Source organism: Oncorhynchus mykiss, chromosome 24, assembly GCF_057628025.1.
Source record: "Oncorhynchus mykiss isolate SJ-2025 chromosome 24, ASM5762802v1, whole genome shotgun sequence".
Lineage (NCBI taxonomy): Eukaryota > Metazoa > Chordata > Actinopteri > Salmoniformes > Salmonidae > Oncorhynchus > Oncorhynchus mykiss.
In genome coordinates this window covers 7160001-7180173 of record NC_143045.1, presented here as the reverse complement: position 1 = coordinate 7180173, position 20173 = coordinate 7160001, and the positions used below count along the sequence as shown (strand labels likewise).

Sequence of the window (20173 nt, the reverse complement as noted above, 5' to 3'; positions counted from 1 at the left end):
TCTGGGATCTTTTATTTCACCTCATGAAACCAACACTTTACATGTTGTATTTATATTTTTGTTCAGTGTACATACTGTGACTTAGGCAGATGTTAACACTGGGCACTAGCTGCATTATGATTATCCAATGCCGGACCAGTATGATGTGGAGGTTTGAATCAGAATAGGGATGCTCACCTGATCCAAAGTAGGGACACCTCTCACAGTTCTTGCCCCAGGCCTTGCCCACGCGGCTGCAGCAGCAGATCTGCTTGGTGATGTTCCTGAGGATGGGCACGGAGCAGCTACCACGGCCAGAGCCAGAGTTTAGGATACGATAGCACTGGCCCTTATCCTCCGAGATCACCTTACGGGCTGCAAGAGGAAGACAGGGTGAGGACATGCCAATGGGAGAATGGTGGAGAGAAGATAGCGGTATTATAGCCATACTGAAACAGCTCCATGCCCCAAAAGGCCTCAAGCAAAAGAAGACACCAAACCCAACATGCAGGCCCAACCACATGCTGATTGTTGATTCACACATTATCTTGAAATATAATGCTGGTGTACTCTTCGTCTTTGCTTTTTGTATCACAATTTGTGTCACTTCTGGTAGACATTCTGTTGCTTTAGTCGGGTTAAGAAACAGAAATATTCAACTGAAGACAGACAATGAGTTGCAGAAGTACCACACGTCAGAAAAAACAAGAAACGTCAGAATTTATCGCTGTTAAACCCTCACTTCAGAGAGCAAGAAAACAGAAAAGCTGAAAGCATTCCCATGAACTTTTTGGCAACACATTATTTAAAGATGACCGCTCAGAGTCAACGATGCACAAAACAAACAACTTCCAACAGTTAGAGCCAAGAGCTGGGGCGGACTGGATAGAGAGGGTGGCCCCAGACAAGCAGATGCAAACTGCGTCAGATCCAAAGGCAACACACAGGCCAACCAGCATTTCAGAAGCACTGACCATCGTAAAATGCCGGTTAGAATAAGCAGGCCGAGTGTCACAGAACTTCAGGCGCTGTAATGTCATGTTTATGATGTGCGTATAGATGTGTAATGTATGTTTTATGTATGATATAATACAGCACAGTTAATGTAAAGTACTACTGAATAATGTTCAATCTAAAAGTGTGTGAAAGTTGAACTCATTTTTGGGATCAGCATGAGTAAAGATAATGGACATTTTTATTACATGAGGTAGTTTACCTGTCCTACACAGTGTTTCCCCAGCCGTCGCTGCTAAACTGTTGCCGCCACTCCAAAAGATAGAAAACATTTTTTTGGTAGGTAAAACGTTTTCAGTGTAAAATGACGAAAACCTGATATAAAGTATGAAGAAAAGATAATGGAGTTATATATTTTTTCCCTTAGTTCTCAAAGACCACCTTTGAGAACTAAGAATCACCAAAATAAAAACTAGATATTTAGAGAGAATCAAAAAATCAATACAAATATAATGATTGATTTAGATTTTTGTATCCCATTGATTTTGTTCTAATGTTTGAGTCACTCAGATAGCATGAGAACACGACATAAGCCATGACAAAATGTGTAGAATTGCAGGAAACTAGCTTGAAAACGGCAATTTATTCTCTCAGCCTCATGACAAAATATGTAGAATTGCAAGAAACTAGCTTTAAAACTGTAAAAAAAAACAAAAAAACATCACAAATGGCAAAATATGTAGAATTACAGGAAATGACCTGTAAAACAAAATGTTTGGGGTCGGTTTGCACCATTGGCCATGCCCTCCACCCCCCACCTTTGCTACCGCTGCTGGAAGTAAATCCTTGGGGAAACACTGCTACAGTATGTTGGCTAATATCCAACACATCCTAAACACATTACATTTTCCTCTATCTCTTTACTCAACATGTTTTTGTATGGGAGGTTGTGTGTAATGTTTTGTACAGTTCAGCTCCATAGCACCTCGGCCATGCGTTATTCCTGCTCATTCCAGACACCGCGGCATAGCAGCGCAGCATTCTCTTCCTTTTCCTTTGAGCAGGGTGCCCTGTAGGCTACTTACAGATACAGATCCCGTGAGAGGCGTCCAGTATGTATCCTTGCCTGCAGACACAACTGTAGCTCCCCCGAGTGTTCACACAGTTGCCGTTCTCACAGAAGCCTGGCTGCAAACACTCATTAACATCTAGGAAGGGAAACACTACGGTCACATCCCTATTCCCTAACCCCATCCACCCATAGGATCCACAGACAGGAAACAGTCATGAACCCTCTTCCTGAAGGCCGGGGAGATAATAGGGCTCCCCACTGATATACTGTACTTGCAGGGGGAGACCCTGGTCACAGAGGACATTAATATTCTACGGATATTAATAGTGACTGACTTGAAACCCAATGAGGATGGTTAGACATGACAAACATTTGTGTTCAGAGTTAATTCTATGTGAAACAAATACATTTTTCTAAACTGTAGTGTTAGCTGAGACCTTGGACAAACTAGCCCCAACCTGAACTCATAATCTTGGAAACACTCAACTAAAAAGTCTGGCGACATCCAACGTGAGTGTAAACGAAAACCATAACATAAACATATCAGTGTTTATCCAACCCCGTCCTCATCAATATCGTAGCAGCTTACGACACGAGATGTACTGTAACTCTCAGGGAGTTAGGGAGATCGAGTGAGTGATGCAACAGGGCCTGGTGTAGTCATTACTTCTCACACTATCTGGCTCTTCCTGGAGAAATGGTTATAGCAGTCAGGTTATACAACCAACTGGCCTAGCATACGCTGCATCTGTTGGGTTGTAGGAGTGAACTGAACTCATCACCAATTCACTGTAGACCTTCTTGCTACAAAATAGACATTTAAAGGCAGCGTTGCAAATATGGTTTGTATCATCATCTGTCAGAACCTAATCCATTCGAGTTACTATGTTAAATCATTCTATATAGATGCAGGAGTGAAAAAGTTTCTCCTGACAAATAACAGTAATACATATATCCATTGAGGCATGTTAGTGAGGTGAATACAGTATGCTCCTTTAAGTTCTTGAATTTAACTTACAGATCACTGTAGTTTTTTTCTCTTCCCATTTATATCAGCTGCTAACTAATGGGCGTGTACAATATAATACCAGGAGCCTCAATGCTATTCTGAAGAATCGCAGGTGATGTTTTCGCAATATGTAATTTATCAACTAAAACTACATGCATATCATCATACGGATGAGTGGCATGGTGTCACTGTGGCCTGCCTTTGGGTATGTGTCCCTCTCAGATCAATAGCAGATTCACCATGAATGAGCGCAACCACATTGGTATGTCCCCATCTGAGCGCTATATCCCATGTGTTTGAACGAGCCTGAGTGACTCATAGCTAGCATGATAGCATTTGCATGTTGCCATCAGCGGAGACTTGTGCTCTGTTTTCTCCGTTCCCTCTCATATCTTATTAGGCTCTACAGAGACAGATGAAGCAGCCATTCCATAGTGGCAGATAATCAAGGCATGGCTCATGGTTTCAGAGCTTATCACCTCAGACTCTTCAGCGTTCGGCAGTAGATCTCTGGGCCAAGTGACAAGACTGGGTTGAATAACGAGCTGCTTCAAAGAGCTTTTCTGTGTGTGTGGTTGAGCTGAGCCTATATGGAATACAGTGTGACAAGCTAAGGAGACATCTGCAGACTCGATGAAGTGATATCATACATGGTTACACTCAAAACATCAAATGAAAATGAGAGAGGTCATATTATGAAGATAGACCATTGCAATGCTTCTCTTTTCCACCCCTGTTTCACCTGGTATTTGCTTAAAAATAAATACTGTCAAATATAATTTCATAACATTTCAACACACATCTCTTCCTGTCAGTTCTCCTGTTCCAAAATAACCTAAAAGGGTTCTTCGGCTGTCCCCATATGAAAACCCTTTGAAGAACCCTTTTTGGTTCCAGGTATAACCTTTGTTTCCAGGTAGAAAGAACCCTTTTGAGTTCCATTTAGAACCCTTTCCACAGAGGGTTCTACATGGAACCCAAAAGAGTTCCACCTGGAACCAAAAAGGTATGGGGATAGTAGAAGAACCCTTTTGGAACCCTTTTATCTAAGATTGTAGAAGACCACCATCATTCTACAGTAAGTGGTATAGTCAGGTGTACTCAGAGGGACTGATGTGTTGGGTACTCACCAACACACTGGGTGCCGTTGATCCTCTCAAATCCAGCCGGACAGCTCCCATCGACTCCATTTCCTGAAAAGGCAATTCACATAATGATGTTTAAATAGCAATACTCGGGAGACCCTGTGTGATCCCTAATGTTGTAAAGGGAAAGGGGATACCTAGTCATGTAGTGCCAATAGCTGTGTCTACAGTAAAACCAGAGTGATGGGTCAAAATTCACCGGGTCAATCTTTTCTAGACTGTCTTTCTCCTGCAGAGCCTGGATGAGATTTCAGATACTTTTAGTGGTCAATCTGTGTGTGCTGTACAGTCCCTGATCCCACCATGGAAGACTAGCAGCATGTAGCACCACAGAGAGAGAGCCAAGCGTACAGGAGCCATGGGATACATCGGAACGCTCTGAGTCAACTAAATGAAGCAAAGCAAATAACGTTTTTTTTACCATACGAGCATGATGACTCACCGTCAGTCTAGAGTGGAAAACACACTCTCATCTAACATTGGCTATCAACCCCATCTCCAGCGAGCTAGCTAGCTATGTTACTCCCAATTGTTTGCTGGACTGTTGGCAGCCTAAATCACATAATATTGGTCACCTGTCTGCTAACAATCTCCCTCCCAGCTGTCTCTCTTCTCACATCAAACAAAGCTCTATTTGGAGGACTTTTGCAGTCTTGGGAGACAAGTGGGAAGTTGTGAAGTAACTTGAGGTTGCAGAGTAAAGATTCAAAGGACATGGAAAGGAGAAAGTACTTAGTGTTTCAAACGACTCTGTGATCCCAGGCCAGAGTTTTGGACAAGGCCTCTATTGTTTGGTATTAACCATTTATTTATGGTAATGTTTGGAGAATTGTTTGCAAGGAGGGAGAAATTGCAATTGAGGAGGTTTCATTCGTGGTCTAAATCAAAATGATGAAAACCATGCATATCTTCCAGGTTGTCGAACAGAAAGAAAAACAGCCTTGTTTGGTGATTTACTTCCATGTGTTTGTATTTATCAATGACCCTACAGAGCAGGCGACATAATGTTCTGTATTTCTTACGGGCTCTGGCTAAGCGTGGAGTCAATCTGTTACATAATATGTCCATTACTGATAACAGCAATAATAATGTGGAATAGTATGAATTCCCTGTTAGTTAAAAGGAACAGATACAAACAAGACTGTGTTGATTTCTAGGCATTGCTATCTAAAACAAGTCATTTTCTTTTACCGGCATGGCTGAGGAGAGTTACCTAAAACATTCTCAGGACTGTCTGGATTCCTGTTAAAATGAATAGTGGTGATGAAAGAAGTTGAAAACAGAAACATTAGCTCACTACTTTTTAACATGATGTTGATATGGTCTAGGAGGCGAGAGGGCAAAGCCAACTTAATGACAAATATGGCCAAGAGAAAAGTACATTCCATTCAGGTTAGTCAGGTCTGGAGTAAAACATGTCAACAACTTTATGTACTGTTTATAACTAGTTAATAATTTGACACTGTAATACATAAGTTCTTATTTAATCTCAAACAACAGAGCAAGGCCATCTGGTTTAAGGTTTCTAAAAAGGAATTCCACTCCAATCTGAAGCACTCCGGCCTTTCGAAAAACCATAGTCAATGTCAATAAGGTAGTGAAGAGGAGATTAACAAGAACAAGCTGGTAGGCTAGCCACCATACTGTAGCATGGGACATACCGTTTAATTTTTTTTATTTAAGTGTCACACAATAACACAAAAAAATGTATTGTGGACCACTCAAATTGAGTTTTGAGACACTAAAAACAAATCATAGTCAAACATGGCATAGCTGTCATCTACAATACTTTACTTAATCTACACATGTACACATAAACAAAGTGCATATGATCATAGTGTACAACAAGTGTTACTTTTTGTTGATTGTTGCACATGGGATTACTAATCAGCAGTGACCTCCCCATTTGTTTCTGGTATATATTGATTGGTTTTGAGATGAGAGGAGGGGTAGGTACACAAAGGGGACAGAAGGTAAAAAGGATTAACCCATTTTGTGATAGAAAGACTGAAAGGAGAAAACCAGTGTACTTGCCTAGTTAAATAAAGGTTCAATTAAAAAACCTTTTAAAAAAAGAGAAGTGGGATACGGACAAAAGGCCAAGCTTCACTTTAAAGGAGAACTGGGACAGGGCACACTGTATTTCACCTGTGTTAGGAGGACATAGGACACACTCGTTGATGCCCCAGGCCAGTCCAATCCCTCGGCAGCAGGTGTCCTGACTCCTGAGTCCTGGGAGAGGTGAGCTGCACTGAGGGGTATAGGAGAAGGAAGAGCATTGGATTTAAACTGGCACAACCACAATGAGAGATGCCACCTATTTCTATTGGCTTGCTTAAGACTTAGCTACATCATTTAATGCATATTACATATATACAGGTAACTGCCAAAATAAAGGAAACACCAACATAAAGTGTCTTAATAGGGTGTTGGGCCACAACGAGGCACCAGACCAGCTTCAATGCACCTTCTAGCCATGGTAGCCAAAATAATGGGCAACTGGGCCTGCTCAGCATTTTTATACATGACCTTAAGTATGATGGGATGTTAATTCCACACCTATGTGGAAGCACCTGCTTCCAATATACTTTGTATCCCTCATTTACTCAAGTGTTTCATTTATTTTGGCAGTTATCTGTAGGAATCAATAGTATAAGTCATTTTGAGAAGTCTCACCTGGCCGTTGCGGACCTCCCTGAAGCAGTACTTGAATCCGGAGGATTCTGTGTAGGTGGAGTCACCGTGGAGGGTCTGGGCCTGGACTCTGGGTTTGGGTGGTGGGGCTTCGGCCCGCTCCCCTGGCAGAACACTGGTCCTGGCCCCCGAGAGGCCTGCTGACCAGGTGACCGTCTCCGACTGCTCCCTAACTGTGCCTGGCCCATACCCCACCTTCAGCACCTGGTGGATCTTCACGCTGGCCTCTGGGGGGTGCTGCACCCGCACCTTGACCATGGATGAGCCAGAAGCTGGGGGGAGGGTGAGACGGGAATGGGGTTTAGGGGTTAGCTAGTGGGGGTTAGCATTAGTAAACACTGCTGACTCCATACAGTCTCTGCACAGAGCCTGACCCTGCCCTGACCCGTTGTGCCTCCAGGGGTCAGAGGTCATCCTATGAAGGACCTCTCACTTGAACTCTGTCCTGGTGGTTCACATTTACCTACAGCTGAATGGTTGACTTTACATTTTAGTGTTGACGGCTAACTAAGGAAGTGGATATGAATGGGAGCTGCCATGTATGTGAGGTGCCTTTGGTGCGTGATACAAAGTCTTTGATGTGGTTTCAATTCAAAGTTACATTTTGAATGGCGGTCTTTAGTCATTCCATTTGTTAGGAAGCGAGTGTGAAGCCCTGTTACTATTGCAGATCTTAAGAATCAAAGGAGGGTGTGTGTGGGGTATCCACCCCCCTGTATGTATTTTATTGAGTGGTTGTTCTCCTAAAACATGCTATTACTGTGAGTCATGATGGCAGCCTCTCATCGTTTAAAGACTGGAGTGGAAACGTTGGCACAACGTTTCCCCCACGGTGAAGCAACTACACTGCCAAGAGGCCCAGACTGAGCGGAAGGCCAGAGCCTGACTCATATCTCAACCTTTTCTTGGGCTTTATTTACAGACAAAAAAGGCAAGGAGATAATCAGTTAATTCTGGGTGACTGAGTGTCCCAGATCTGTTTGTACTAAAGGAACAGTTGTGCACAGTTTGTTCTCGGTTGAAAAAAATGAAAAGGCAAAAAATAAGGCTAAAATCAAGACCCAAAATCAAGACCCAGGACCTCCTAGCTATCCGTAATATCAGACCCATAGGACCTGGTTTACTATTCAGGGCTTTACGCAACTGTTTACACGAGGGCCCTGGAGATATGCAGCCAACATAATGTTTCATTTACAGATGCAGTTTGGATTGTGTTTTTCATTTGCCCCAAAACAATGAGAGTGCAAATGGGTCTTTTGTTCTATGATCGTACTATGGATTTTACAAGGCTCACTTGCTGAACTCCACAACACGGCTGCATCAATTATAAAAAGCGTAGACAATGGAACCATATCAGAGACAGTGTTTTGGAACCAAACATGTCTCAGGTGTTCGCTCTCTGTGGTTAATAAGCAATCCCACTGTCTCACCCCTGCAGGATTTCCCATAACTGTTCATAGACTAACTCTGAGATCATTTGGAATTTACTCGCTGATGGTCTACACCCCACTTGAGTTGTGACAAGATGTTTTTAATTGCCAATTCACTATTTCACACTGTCTGGCCGTGACATACAGCCCAGTATTGCAGTAATGGCCGACCTCGTCCTCACAGCTTGTTCTGACAGCATAACAGAGGTGTCCTTTGTTTTGCACGCTAAAAAATAAAGGTGACCTCACAAGGTACACGCATGAAAAGTTTGCCTTTTAGTCAACAAGGAGATGAAAACAGAGCAGGCATCAGCCCTCCTAAATGCACTCCCCCTCAAGCGAAGAGAGGCTGAATAGCCCTTAGGGGTGGTCCAATTGATGGTTGTCAAACTGCGGTTGTGATGCTAAATTGCATCACAAGTTGCCAAGGAAATAGAGTGTAAGAGTCCTGGCTGCGCTAGAAAAAAAATATCAGTGTATCAAACTTGCCATTAGAAAGAGGTACAGTATATTGCTGATACAAGTGGATTTGTGAGATGTGCATGGACAACGATGTTTTATGATAAACACTACAGAATAGAGCCCCACAGTGGTGTTGTTGTAAGACCCATAAAACCTAGCGGCCAAACATGGAAAAGGTTCCAATCGTTTTTCCACCATTCATTTTTCCCATAGGGAATTTTAGAAACACAAGGGCTGTGTTTTGCGTAGGCTTACCCTGGCGTAACATTTTGATAACTGCATAAATCTCTCTCAGACAAGGTGACTTTTATCAATATATTCTTCTCTATTTACTCTCAGATTCGAAACTGCTAATTAGCATCAAAGTAGACATCAGGAAAGACTACATATCCCTGCAAGCTCCTGCACATCATCTCTATGTCACACCCTGATCTGTTTCACCTGTCTTTGTGATTGTCTCCACCCCCCTCCAAGTGTCACCCATCTTCCCCATTATTCCCTGTGTATTTATACCTGTGTTCTATGTTTGTCTGTTGCCAGTTCGTTTTGTTCATCAAACCTACCAGCGGTTTTCCCCTTGCCCCTGTCTTGTCTATAGTTCCTGGTTTTCTAGTTTTCCCAGTTTTGACCTTTCTGCCTGCCCTGACCATGAGCCCATCTGCCGCGCTGTACCTTTGCCCCACTACTCTGGATTACCGACCTCTGCCTGACCTGACCCTGAGCCTGCCTGCTGTCCTGTGCCTTTGTCTGACTGTGTTTGATTTAATAAACTTTTACTTCGACACTGTCTGCACCTGGGTCTTACCTTCAAACCTGATAGTACGAACTGGCCATGACTGTCCCAGCAGACTCGGACCAGCTTCACAACGCCATCTCCTCCCAAGGAGCCACCATTGCTAGGCATGAGGAGTTGCTTTGTGGCCTTGTGGAAGGGGTCCAGACCTTGGCCGAACGCCATGACCAAGCGTTGAAATCATTGCTGGGGCAATTCCACGGGCTGTCTGGCAGACAGCCTACCACGATGGTAATCTCACAGCTCCTCAGTAGCCCAACTGTCAGCGGCGCCGCCTTCCTGGGAACCTCGCTTACCTCCCCTGGAACGCTTCGATGGAGAGCCGGGCACCTGTCGGACGTTCCTAGCTCAGTGTGCACTCATCATCGAGCTTCAGCGCTCCTCCTTCCCCTCGGACCGCTCTAAGATAGCGAACCTCATCACGCTGATGTTCGGGAGGGCTCTTGCCTGGGCTACGGCAGTATGGGAACAACATGCCCCACTGTCGATGCCCCACTGTCCGGGAGAGAAGGAATTGGAGGAATTGAAGGACGAGCTTGCAGCCTGGGAACTACAGACGGATTGCGATTCCCTCATCGCCTTGACCATCAGGCTTGATGGGCGACTACGGGAATGAAGGAGGGAGAGGAGATTTGATTGCACTCGTCCGTCCAAGTATTCCACCTCGCCTACGAGGCATCTCGGAAGTCCCCAACGGCCCCGTTGCCAAGAGAACCCAAGGCTACCCAAGTTCCCCCGAGAGTCGTCAAAGACTGCCGATCCACCTTTCCCGAGCCTCTGCAACAAGGCAGAGCTGGGTTGTCTCCAGCTGAACGGCTATACAGGCTCAAAACCAAGAGTTTCCTGTATTGCGGTCATGGTCATTTTGTGTCCACCTGTCCACTAAAACCAGGCTCACCGGCAGGAGCGAGTACTCTGGTGGGACATATGGGGAACTTTTCTTCTTCCCTTATTCGCACCCCTTTTCATGCCATTTTGCTGTGGGGGAACCAGTCGAGATCGCTCCGGGGCCGATGAGAGCTTTTTGGACTCTACCCTGGCTTCCAAGCTGGGCATCCCCATTCAACCCCTCTCCATTCCCATGGACGTTAGAGCACTGGACAGGCGCTCTATAGGCCGGGTCACCCACAACACCCCGACCCATCAACCTACTTGTGGCAGGGAACCACAGCGAGGCTATCCTGTTCATGCTCATTAAGTCTCCTCAGATTCCCATGGTATTGGGATTCTCCTGGCTCCAGAGACACAATCCCCTCATTAACTGGTCTACTGGTGCCATCATGGGCTGAAGCCCGTTCTGCCTCGCCCATTTCCTGAAGTTAGCACAACAAGCCCCGGGATGTCTTCCTGAGGGCTCGGGAAGTCGCTACGGACCTCCGCCATTCCCGCGGAGTATCAGGACACCTCCGGGAGGTGTTCAACAAGGTCCGGACCACTTCGCTTCCGCCGCATGACTGCGGGATTGACCTTCAACCTAGTGTGACTCTGCCCCGGGGACGACTGTACTCTCTGTCGGGACCAGAGACCAAGGCGATGGAAACCTACATTGGGGACTCCTTAGCTGTAGGATTCATCCGACCTTCTTCTTCTCCCGCCGGCACAGGGTTCTTCTTTGTGGAGAAGAAGGATAAGCCCCTGTGTCCATGCATCGACTACTGGGGTCTCAATGACATAACGGGGAAGAACCGCTACCCCTCATCTCCTCGGCATTCGAGCCGCTCCAGGGGGCCACCGTGTTTTCCAAGCTGGATCTACGTAACACCTACCTTACGTAGATCCAGCTTGGAAAACACGGTGGCCCCCTGGAGCGGATACGGGAAGGGGACAAGTGGAAGACCGCCTTCAAAATGGTCGGCGGTAATGCCATTTGGCCTTACCAAAGCCCTGCTATGTTCTGATCTGTTTCACCTGTCTTTGATTGTCTCCACCCCCCTCCAGGTGTCACCCGTCTTCCCCATTATCCCCTGTATATTTATACCTGTGTTCTCTGTTTATATGTTGCCAGTTCGTTTTGTTCATTTTGTTTTGTTTGCCCCACTACTCTGGATTACCGACCTCTGCCTGCCCTGACCCTGTCTGCCGACCTGTAACTTTTCCCCACTACTCTGGATTACCGACCTCTGCCTGACCTGAGCCTGCCTGCCGTCCTGTACCTTTGCCTGCCCGTGTTCGATTTAATAAACTTTTGTTACTTCGACACTGTCTGCACCTGGGTCTTACCTTCAAACCTGATCCTCTAGCTGACAGGTATTGCGTCAATTTAAAACTTGCACAAGACAGTACACAGAATTCTCAATTTAAAGAAATGTTGCCAATTTATTCATTACTAAATGTAGCTAGCATTAGATAGTTAATGCAGAGATTCTTACCTTTGCCTCGATTCGGCAGTCTCGTCCATATAATCACGGCATTTGTAGTTCTTTATGATAGTCACATTAGCAGCTAATTAGCATTTCATTTTTGGGGAATAGATACAGGCGAATATATTGATAAAAGTCACCTTGTCCTAGAGAGATTTACACTGTTATCAAAATGTCACGCCAGGGTAAGCATACACGAAACAGAGCCCTTATTTTAAGTGTTTCTAAAATCCCCTATGGGAAAAATGAATGGTGGAAAAATGATTGGAACCATTTCCTTGTTTGACCACTAGGCTTTATGGGTATTATGACTCATACTGTGGTACTCTATTGGCAGGCCAGATAAGTCTAAGACCCTTCTATCAATGTAGGCCTCCTCAGTGGGGTTGCGTAAGCCCTCAGAGCTCTACTCCCAAACACTCTCCCAGCCCTGGAACAGAGCGTGGACTTTTGGAAGCAGCTCGTCAACATAATTGACCCCGACATTTCTTTTGTTAGTATGAGTTCAGCCCATTGTTTAGATTTTACTGTCATTAACTTTTGGTTGTGTTTCACCATCCCCCCCCGAGCGAACACAGCCCACACTGATGTCGTTGGGCTTTATAGAGCATGGACAAATACACATGAGCTCAGGGTTGCATTCTTATGATAACATCTTTAAAAGCAGCAGAAGATTACCAACCATATTGTATCCTAAAACAAGTGTCATCTAACTGCAGTGTAACTGTTAAAGCTTCAGATTTCACCAACTGCGTAGTTAGTAGTGATTGGCAAATATGATGACGTGTATTTTCCAGGGCCTCAATACCACCATGCAGGGAAACGTCAGTGTTTGTCTTTTCTTCATGTTGTACAAATATACTTCACCATCTGAGAGTGTATGTCAACTGATAAAATTTGGTCAGAAACATCTGGCTGCCATAACATCCAAAATTCACATATGGCAAAACAGTGAGAGTATTCGTAAGTAGCCGAATCGGAGTGTTCTCAATATGCATTGTAATGATGTTAAAACAATGGGAAATTAGTGATTGTGAATGTCTCAGAGACCTAGAGGAATTACTGTCCGTGTTTCAAGGCTTATTACCTATTGGCACTGAGCGGTACAATTTAAGTGTTGAGTCCTGGCCAAGGGAAAACAGTCATGTATAACTGTCATCTTTAGCTCAGCACACACGGTGCAGTTTGAATGGAATTAATCTACAGGAAAGATGTGTGTAACTGTGTGACGTGTGAACCTTAGTTGACCATTTTTGCACATTCAAAGCCAAACCACAGATAACTAATGTCAGACGAAAGCATCATTTTTTAATGCATTATTAGGCAATTCATGATGGTTAATTTGAAAATGTGAAAAAATGCTGTTAGCTATGATTGTATTTTATCAACATGTCAGAATCACACCATAATTTGCAGATAATTAGCTGTTGTTGTGCTCATTCAAGAGCTCTTCCTTCTTCTATTTGATATGAATCCCAGTCTTACTGTCAAGGAGAGGATCCTTCACTAGAGACTCTGCTTTAAAGATTTGTGTCTAATGTATTAATTTAAGAGCAACTTGTGTTTCATTCATCACCATTCAGATCCCACCGCTGCCACAAATGAGGCCGGCCTTGTCACACTTACCACCGCTGGGCTGACTGTGGCTCTGCAGAGGGAGAATGTATTCCGACTGGGTCAGCAGCTGCTGACTGGCCAGCACTGAGGGGATGCGCGGAGGCTTCTCAATGTCATTGGTGGAGGGAATGGCCACGGGGATGTGGCAGAACTTGCCGGTGAAGGTTGGCGGGCAGAGGCAGCGATCCTTCTGGATGCAGACCCCTCCGTTTTGACACAACATGGGGCACAGGACTATAGGAGAAACAGAGGAGGGAGGGAGGGAGACAAACAGAATGACTCTGTTAATAACTGTGACCAGATTGAGGGAGAAACACGGAGTCCAAGACATCAACAACTGAAATAGAACTCTGGAGCTTAGAGAAACTATAACCCTCTCGTTTTATGTCCTGTAGTCCTGTAGTGATTTCTATGGTTCAGTTACCATTAGGGACAAGAGTTCCTCCCTGTTGTGGTTCAAATGTAACAACACAAACTCACGATTCAGATACAATCCGACTACAAAACCAAGGGCAGAGTCAAACAATTTTACGCCTACCTTGCCAACCAAGACAACAAGGGAAAACCTCCAACACATGTCCTTGTGACAGAGATAATTGATAGACCGTTTGGGCACACTGTAAACAATGCCATTCAAAACAACACTGATTTGTTACAGAACACACAAATACAATCCTTACACTGTGTCCCCCTTTTTTACCCCAATGAATGGAAAACAAGCAGCACTCTGACGAAAACCATGCCTCTGCTTATTGTGCCCACCAGCACATGCTTTCCATATCACATGGCTGTGTTGTATTAATGCTCATAATAATAATAACTTTGGAAAGCATGCACATGCCCAAGTTCATGGAAATTACTTTACAACAGCTAGGCAGAGAGAGAGAGAGAGAGAGAGAGAGAGAGAGAGAGAGAGAGAGAGAGAGAGAGAGAGAGAGAGAGAGAGAGAGAGAGAGAGAGAGAGAGAGAGAGAGAGAGAGAGAGAGAGAGAGAGAGAGAGAGAGAGAGAGAGAGAGAGAGAGAGAGAGAGAGAGAGAGAGAGAGAGAGAGAGAGAAATATGGATGTACTGATGGTCCTGCTTGTGTGACTTTCTATCCACATTTTAATTAGGTAGAATATAAACTTGCTCTCTCTTAAACACTCTTTGCGTTTGTGTTCTGTGGTAATTTTACCACTCAAATTATCCTGCAATCAAGAAAGAGGGTTCAGCTGAAGCTGTTTCCTCTCATCAGAGTGGTTTGGAGAGGATACTGTAAAACATAACTATTGGACTGTACGAGGTCCCGACAGTCACACTGATTATAGGCATTCACCTTTCCCTGAGCCTTCCCGGAACTTGGAAAGACGACGGCAGCTGAAGGCTGTCCAAAGTACACACTGATCCATCATTTTTAGTGTTCTTCCTTTCCCTAGGGGGGCACAGAATTGATTTTCCGTCTGAATACGAAGTCCTCTGGGCTCCAGTGAGCGTGTCAGCGTCGGGGTAACTACCGTACAGGTCTCTGTTCTCAGTTTCTGGCATGCCCTTGCCCATTGTTCCAGAGGCCATGGTGAGGAACAGGAAAAAGGTTGGTGGTTTTGTCAGGAAAAAGCATTTTACAAGAGGAATTTACAGTACAGTGGCTTAGGGGTTCTCTAGGTTCCTATCGCAGAGAACCTGTGTCCGGCCCCTGGGGCTAGAGCAGCAGCGTTCCGCTGTGTGGAGTAGGTTTCCGGTGGAGAAATCATGTGTGGAACATATGCAGTGTATCAGTGTGTGTATTCCCCGCAGTGGTGTAGCCGTGGTGATGAGGTCATGTACAGTGTGCAAACTGAGAAGGTGACCTAATTGTTTGCTCCGAGTCGGACGTGTTTGTCCCTCCAGATGCAACGGATCCATCCACACGAGTTTACACAGGGAGAGGGGGAATTAGATAGAGAGAGAGAGAGAAAAAGAGGGAGAGAGAAAGGAAAAGACTTAAAGAGAGGGAAACAGACAAAAGGAAAGACAGACAGAGAGAGGGGCAGAATGGGAAAAGAGAGAGGCAAAAAGACAGAGAGTGAGAGAAAGTTGCATGACGACTCATCCTGAATTTAATTTGGCTGCTCTTTCAATCACTCCATACATGAGTCTGACCCTACCATCCCAGAAGTCGTTTGTGCTGATTCATGTAGACCAGCTCTGGTCCAACCCATCGGTTTATGGGACCAATCAGAACGTTTTGAATGTGTTCGCATTCGAGAAGTCGTCGGTGAGGGAGCAAACCAGATTCATCGTGGAGAAGAAACGTTAGTGGGCGTGGCGTTTGGCCCGAGCAATGTGGATGGGTAGCCAGGCAAGGGTGCAGGTGCCTCCCATGAAAAACAGTGATGTCAGCTGAGCTGTTGAGAGGCAGTGAGCAGCTGCCTAGTTCTCCTCAGGCCCTCCATGAGACACACAACGTTAGCCCTCTCTTCTCAGAGAAGTTCCCCATGTCTTTCACTGCATTCATATCCATGTAATGGAGTACATCTCTCAGGCCAGTATGGAACAACAGGTCATCACACCATGTAGAGTTTTGATTTTCACCAGAAGCTGTTTTATTGGTGTTTAGAGGCACAATACCTGTCTAAATGATGGAGGGACACCAGTGGAACCCCATGACATCACTTCCTGTCTCCCCTGGCTTTGCAGCTAGTTTTGAGAGGGTTTCACTCCAAATGGTGGTTTAAAAATGGGTGTCATCACTCAAACATTCTGGGCATGTGTGTGTGTATGTACTTCAAGGTTGACAGCATTAGCCCTCCCTGGAAATAATCAAAAAGTGTGTGTGTGTGTGTGTGTTTGTGTGTGTGTGTGTGTGTGTGTACAGGGAAATGTTTTGAGGCAAATCAAAGACACATGCCATTTGGGCTCCCTCTTTGCATGCAGGAGAAGGAAGGTTCAGCTGGCCATAGTTTCCACAGCTTGCACAGAGATGCTTAACCCATGATGTCCTCATGCACCCCCTGACTTTAGCAAGACAACCTTTAGCAAGACAACCCTGAATACTCCTCAATATGGGTGAGAAGGATATTAATACAGCAGAAAGCTGAAGAGTAATTATCAGGTGAATACAGAATTAATACCAGCAATGCAACTTGATTCAAACAAACCAGCTGGCATTTGGAATCAAATTAAATCAAAGCTGATTTATCATATGCACAGGATACCGCATAGTGCACACGGTATAATGAAATGCTTACTTGCAAATAGACTCACTGTAGTGCTTCATCTAGTTTGCCTCAGTGCAGCTAGTGTAACCGGTGTGAAATGGCTAGCTAGTTAGCGGGGTGTGCGCTAATAGCGTTTCAATCGGTGACGTCACTCGCTCTGAGACCTTGAAGTAGTTGTTCCCCTTGCTCTGCAACGGCCGCGGCTTTTGTGGAGCGATAGGTAACGATGCTTCGAGGGTGTTGATGTGTGCAGAGAGTCCGTGGTGTGAAATGGCTAGCTAGTTAGCGTGGTGCGCGCTAATAATGTTTCAATCGGGGAAGTCACTTGCTCTGATACCTTGAAATAGCTGATTTTGCGGCTTTTGTGGAGCGATGGGTAATGATGCTTCGTAGAAGGCAGTTGTTGATGTGTGCAGAGGGTCACTGGTTTGAGACCAGGTAGGGGCGAGGAGAGAGACGAAAGTAATACTGTCACACTAGCAATCAGCATGAGATCATGAGGTTCAACTGCAACAATAAAACTAATCATAATGGCAGTTATCCAAACCATCCCAGATCAACTTTGCCATAGCACCTCGCTTTGAATAGTTGTAAAGTTAGGTCTCTCTTTGAACGGTCAAATATGCACTGAGATATTTACAGAGATATTTTGGGCTCTGTTGACCACATCTGCCTGACAGACATTTTTCACAAGTCCATGCTAGAGAGCATCGACTGGGTCGTAGAAAATAGGACCAGAGAGTGACACTACAGTGTATTCGGAAAGTATTCAGGCCCCTTGACTTTTCCAACATTTTGTTACATTATAGTCTTATTGTAAAATGTATTAAATTACTTTTTTTCCATCATCAATTTACACACAATAATGACAAAGCAAAAACAGTTTTTTTAGAAGAACAAAAATACCTTATTTACATAAGTATTCAGACCTTTTGCTATGAGTGCCGAAATTTAGCTCAGGTGCCTAATTTTTCCATTGATCTTTCTTGAGATGTTTCTACAACTTGATTGGATCCACCTGTGGTAAATTCAATTGATTGGACATAATTTGGAAAGGCACACACCTGTCTATATAAGATCCCACAGTTGACAGAGCATTTCAGAGTAAAAACCAAGCCATGAGGTCGAAGGAATTGTCTGTAGAGCGCCGAGACAGCATTAGCCCCAGATCTGGCGAAGGGTACCAAAAAATTGCAGCATTGACGGTCCCCAAGAACACAGTGGCCTCCATCATTCTTAAATGGAAGAAGTTTGGAACCACTAAGACTCTTCCTAGAGCTGGCCGCCTGTCACGTTCTGACCTCTATTTCCGTTGTTTTGTATTTATTTAGTATGGTCAGGGCGTGAGTAAGGTGGGCAGTCTGTTTGTTTTTCTATGTTTTGGGGCATTTCTATGTTTTCGGCCTAGTATGGTTCTCAATCAGAGGCAGGTGTCATTAGTTGTCTCTGATTGAGAATCATACTTAGGTAGCCTGGGTTGCACTGTTTGTTTGTGGGTGATTGTCTATGTTGATGGCTTGTTTCAGCACAGTCCATATGATTAGCTTCACGGTTGTTATTTTGTTTACTGTTTACTGACAGAGCTTGAGAGGATCTGCAGAGAAGAATGGAGAAACTCCCCAAATACAGGTGTGCCAAGCTTGTAGCATCATACCCAAGAAGACTCAAGGCTGTAATCGCTGCCAAAGGTGCTTCAACAATGTACTGAGTAAAGGGTCTGAATACTTATGTAAATGTGATGCAAACATAAAAAACTTTTTCTGCTTTGTCATTATGAGGTATTGTGTGTAGATTGATGAGGTGAAAAAAACTATTTAATCCATCTTAGAATAAGTCTAACGTAATAAAATGTGGAAAAAGACAAGGGGTCTGAATACCTTCCAAATGCACTGTGTACTGTAAGTATGGCAAGACAAAACAAGTACAATATATTTTACACTAGTACACAGTTGAGCACTGTGTAGTGTCTAATGTAACATGATTGGTGCAAGGGGATAATGAGCCATTGTTACTGGTCTGTCTGTTTCATGCTACCCCACCGGACATGTGACTGGCCAGTAACATGGCTTGTTTGTGCATAAGTCTGACTTCGAGCTGACATCATCTGAATGACCTGGTCTAGGAACAAGCCTATAAACCAGATGTATGCTAAGCGGACGAAAGGGGAGGGGACTTTCCCCGAGCCTGTTTATACAAGGTACTGTATGGGGCATTACTCAGGTCATAGGAAAACAAACAACTGGCTTGGTAGATTTTTAAAGCTTACCAAGTCTGAGTTATTATGAATTAATGAAATGTTCAAAGTTGACTGTAGACATAGGCCTACATTGAGAAACAATACTACAGTACACACTAGAGGTCAACCGATTATGATTTTTTCAACGCCGATACCGATTATTGGAGGTCCAAAAAAAGCCGCTACCGATTAATCGACCGATTTTTTTTACCAGTGTATTTGTAATAATAACAATTACAACAATACTGAATGAACACTTATTTTTACTTAATATAATACATCAATAAAAATCAATTTAGCCTCAAGTAAATAATGAAACATGTTCAATTTGGTTTAAATAATGTAAAAACAAAGTGTTGGAGAAGAAAGTAAAAGTGCAATATGTGCTATGTAAGAAAGCTAACGTTTCAGTTCCTTGCTCAAAACATGAGAACATATGAAAGCTGGTGGTTCCTTTTAACATGAGTCTTCAATATTCCCAGGTAAGAAGTTTTAGGTTGTAGTTATTATAGGAATTATAGGACTATTTCCGTCTATACCATTTGTATTTCATTAACCTTTGACTATTGGATGTTCTTATAGGCACTTTAGTACTGCCAGTGTAACAGTATAGCTTCCATCCCCCTCCTCGCTCCTCCCTGGGCTCGAACCAGCAACACAACGACATCAGCCACCCTTGAAGCAGCGTTACCCATGCAGAGCAAGGGGAACAACTACTAGAAGGCTCAGAGCGAGTGACGTTTGAAACTCTATTAGCGTGCGCTAACAAGCTAGCCATTTCACTTCGGTTACACCAGCCTCATCTCGGGAGTTGATAGGCTTGAAGTCATAAACAGCGCAATGCTTGACGCACAACGAAACGCTGCTGGCAAAACGCACAAAAGTGCTGTTTGAATAAATGTTTATGCGCCTGCTTCTGCCTACCACCGCTCAGTCAGATACTTAGATACTTGTATGCTCAGTCAGATTATATGCAACGCAGGACACGCTAGATAATATCTAGCAATATCATCAACCATGTGTAGTTAACTAGTGATTATGATTGATTGTTTTTTATAAGATAAGTTTAATGCTAGCTAGCAACTTCCCTTGGCATACTGCATTCGCGTAACAGGCAGGCTCCTCGTGGAGTGCAATGAGACTAGTTAACTGTAAGGCTGCAAGATTGGATCCCCCAAGCTGACAAGATGAAAATCTGTCGTTCTGCCCCTGAACGAGGGAGTTAACCCACCGTTCCTAGGCTGTCA

General features: G+C 44.2%; 1 protein-coding gene across 3 annotated transcripts in view; it reads right to left on the bottom strand.

Annotated features, from left to right (window-relative positions):
• LOC110503587 (latent-transforming growth factor beta-binding protein 4) overlaps nt 1-20173 on the bottom strand; it is a 72769-nt gene that overhangs the window by 20515 nt on the left and 32081 nt on the right. For 2 of the 3 annotated variants that reach the window (XM_021581994.3, XM_090218157.1), the window contains 5 exons: nt 13525-13749; nt 6836-7125; nt 6308-6410; nt 4145-4207; nt 178-354 (listed from right to left, as the gene is read on the bottom strand). In XM_021581994.3, coding sequence (XP_021437669.3) covers nt 178-354; nt 4145-4207; nt 6308-6410; nt 6836-7125; nt 13525-13749 — 858 coding nt within the window. Of the gene's footprint in view, nt 1-177; nt 355-2018; nt 2142-4144; nt 4208-6307; nt 6411-6835; nt 7126-13524; nt 13750-20173 lie in introns of all 3 variants that reach the window. The other variant, XM_021581993.3, reaches the window with a different exon arrangement.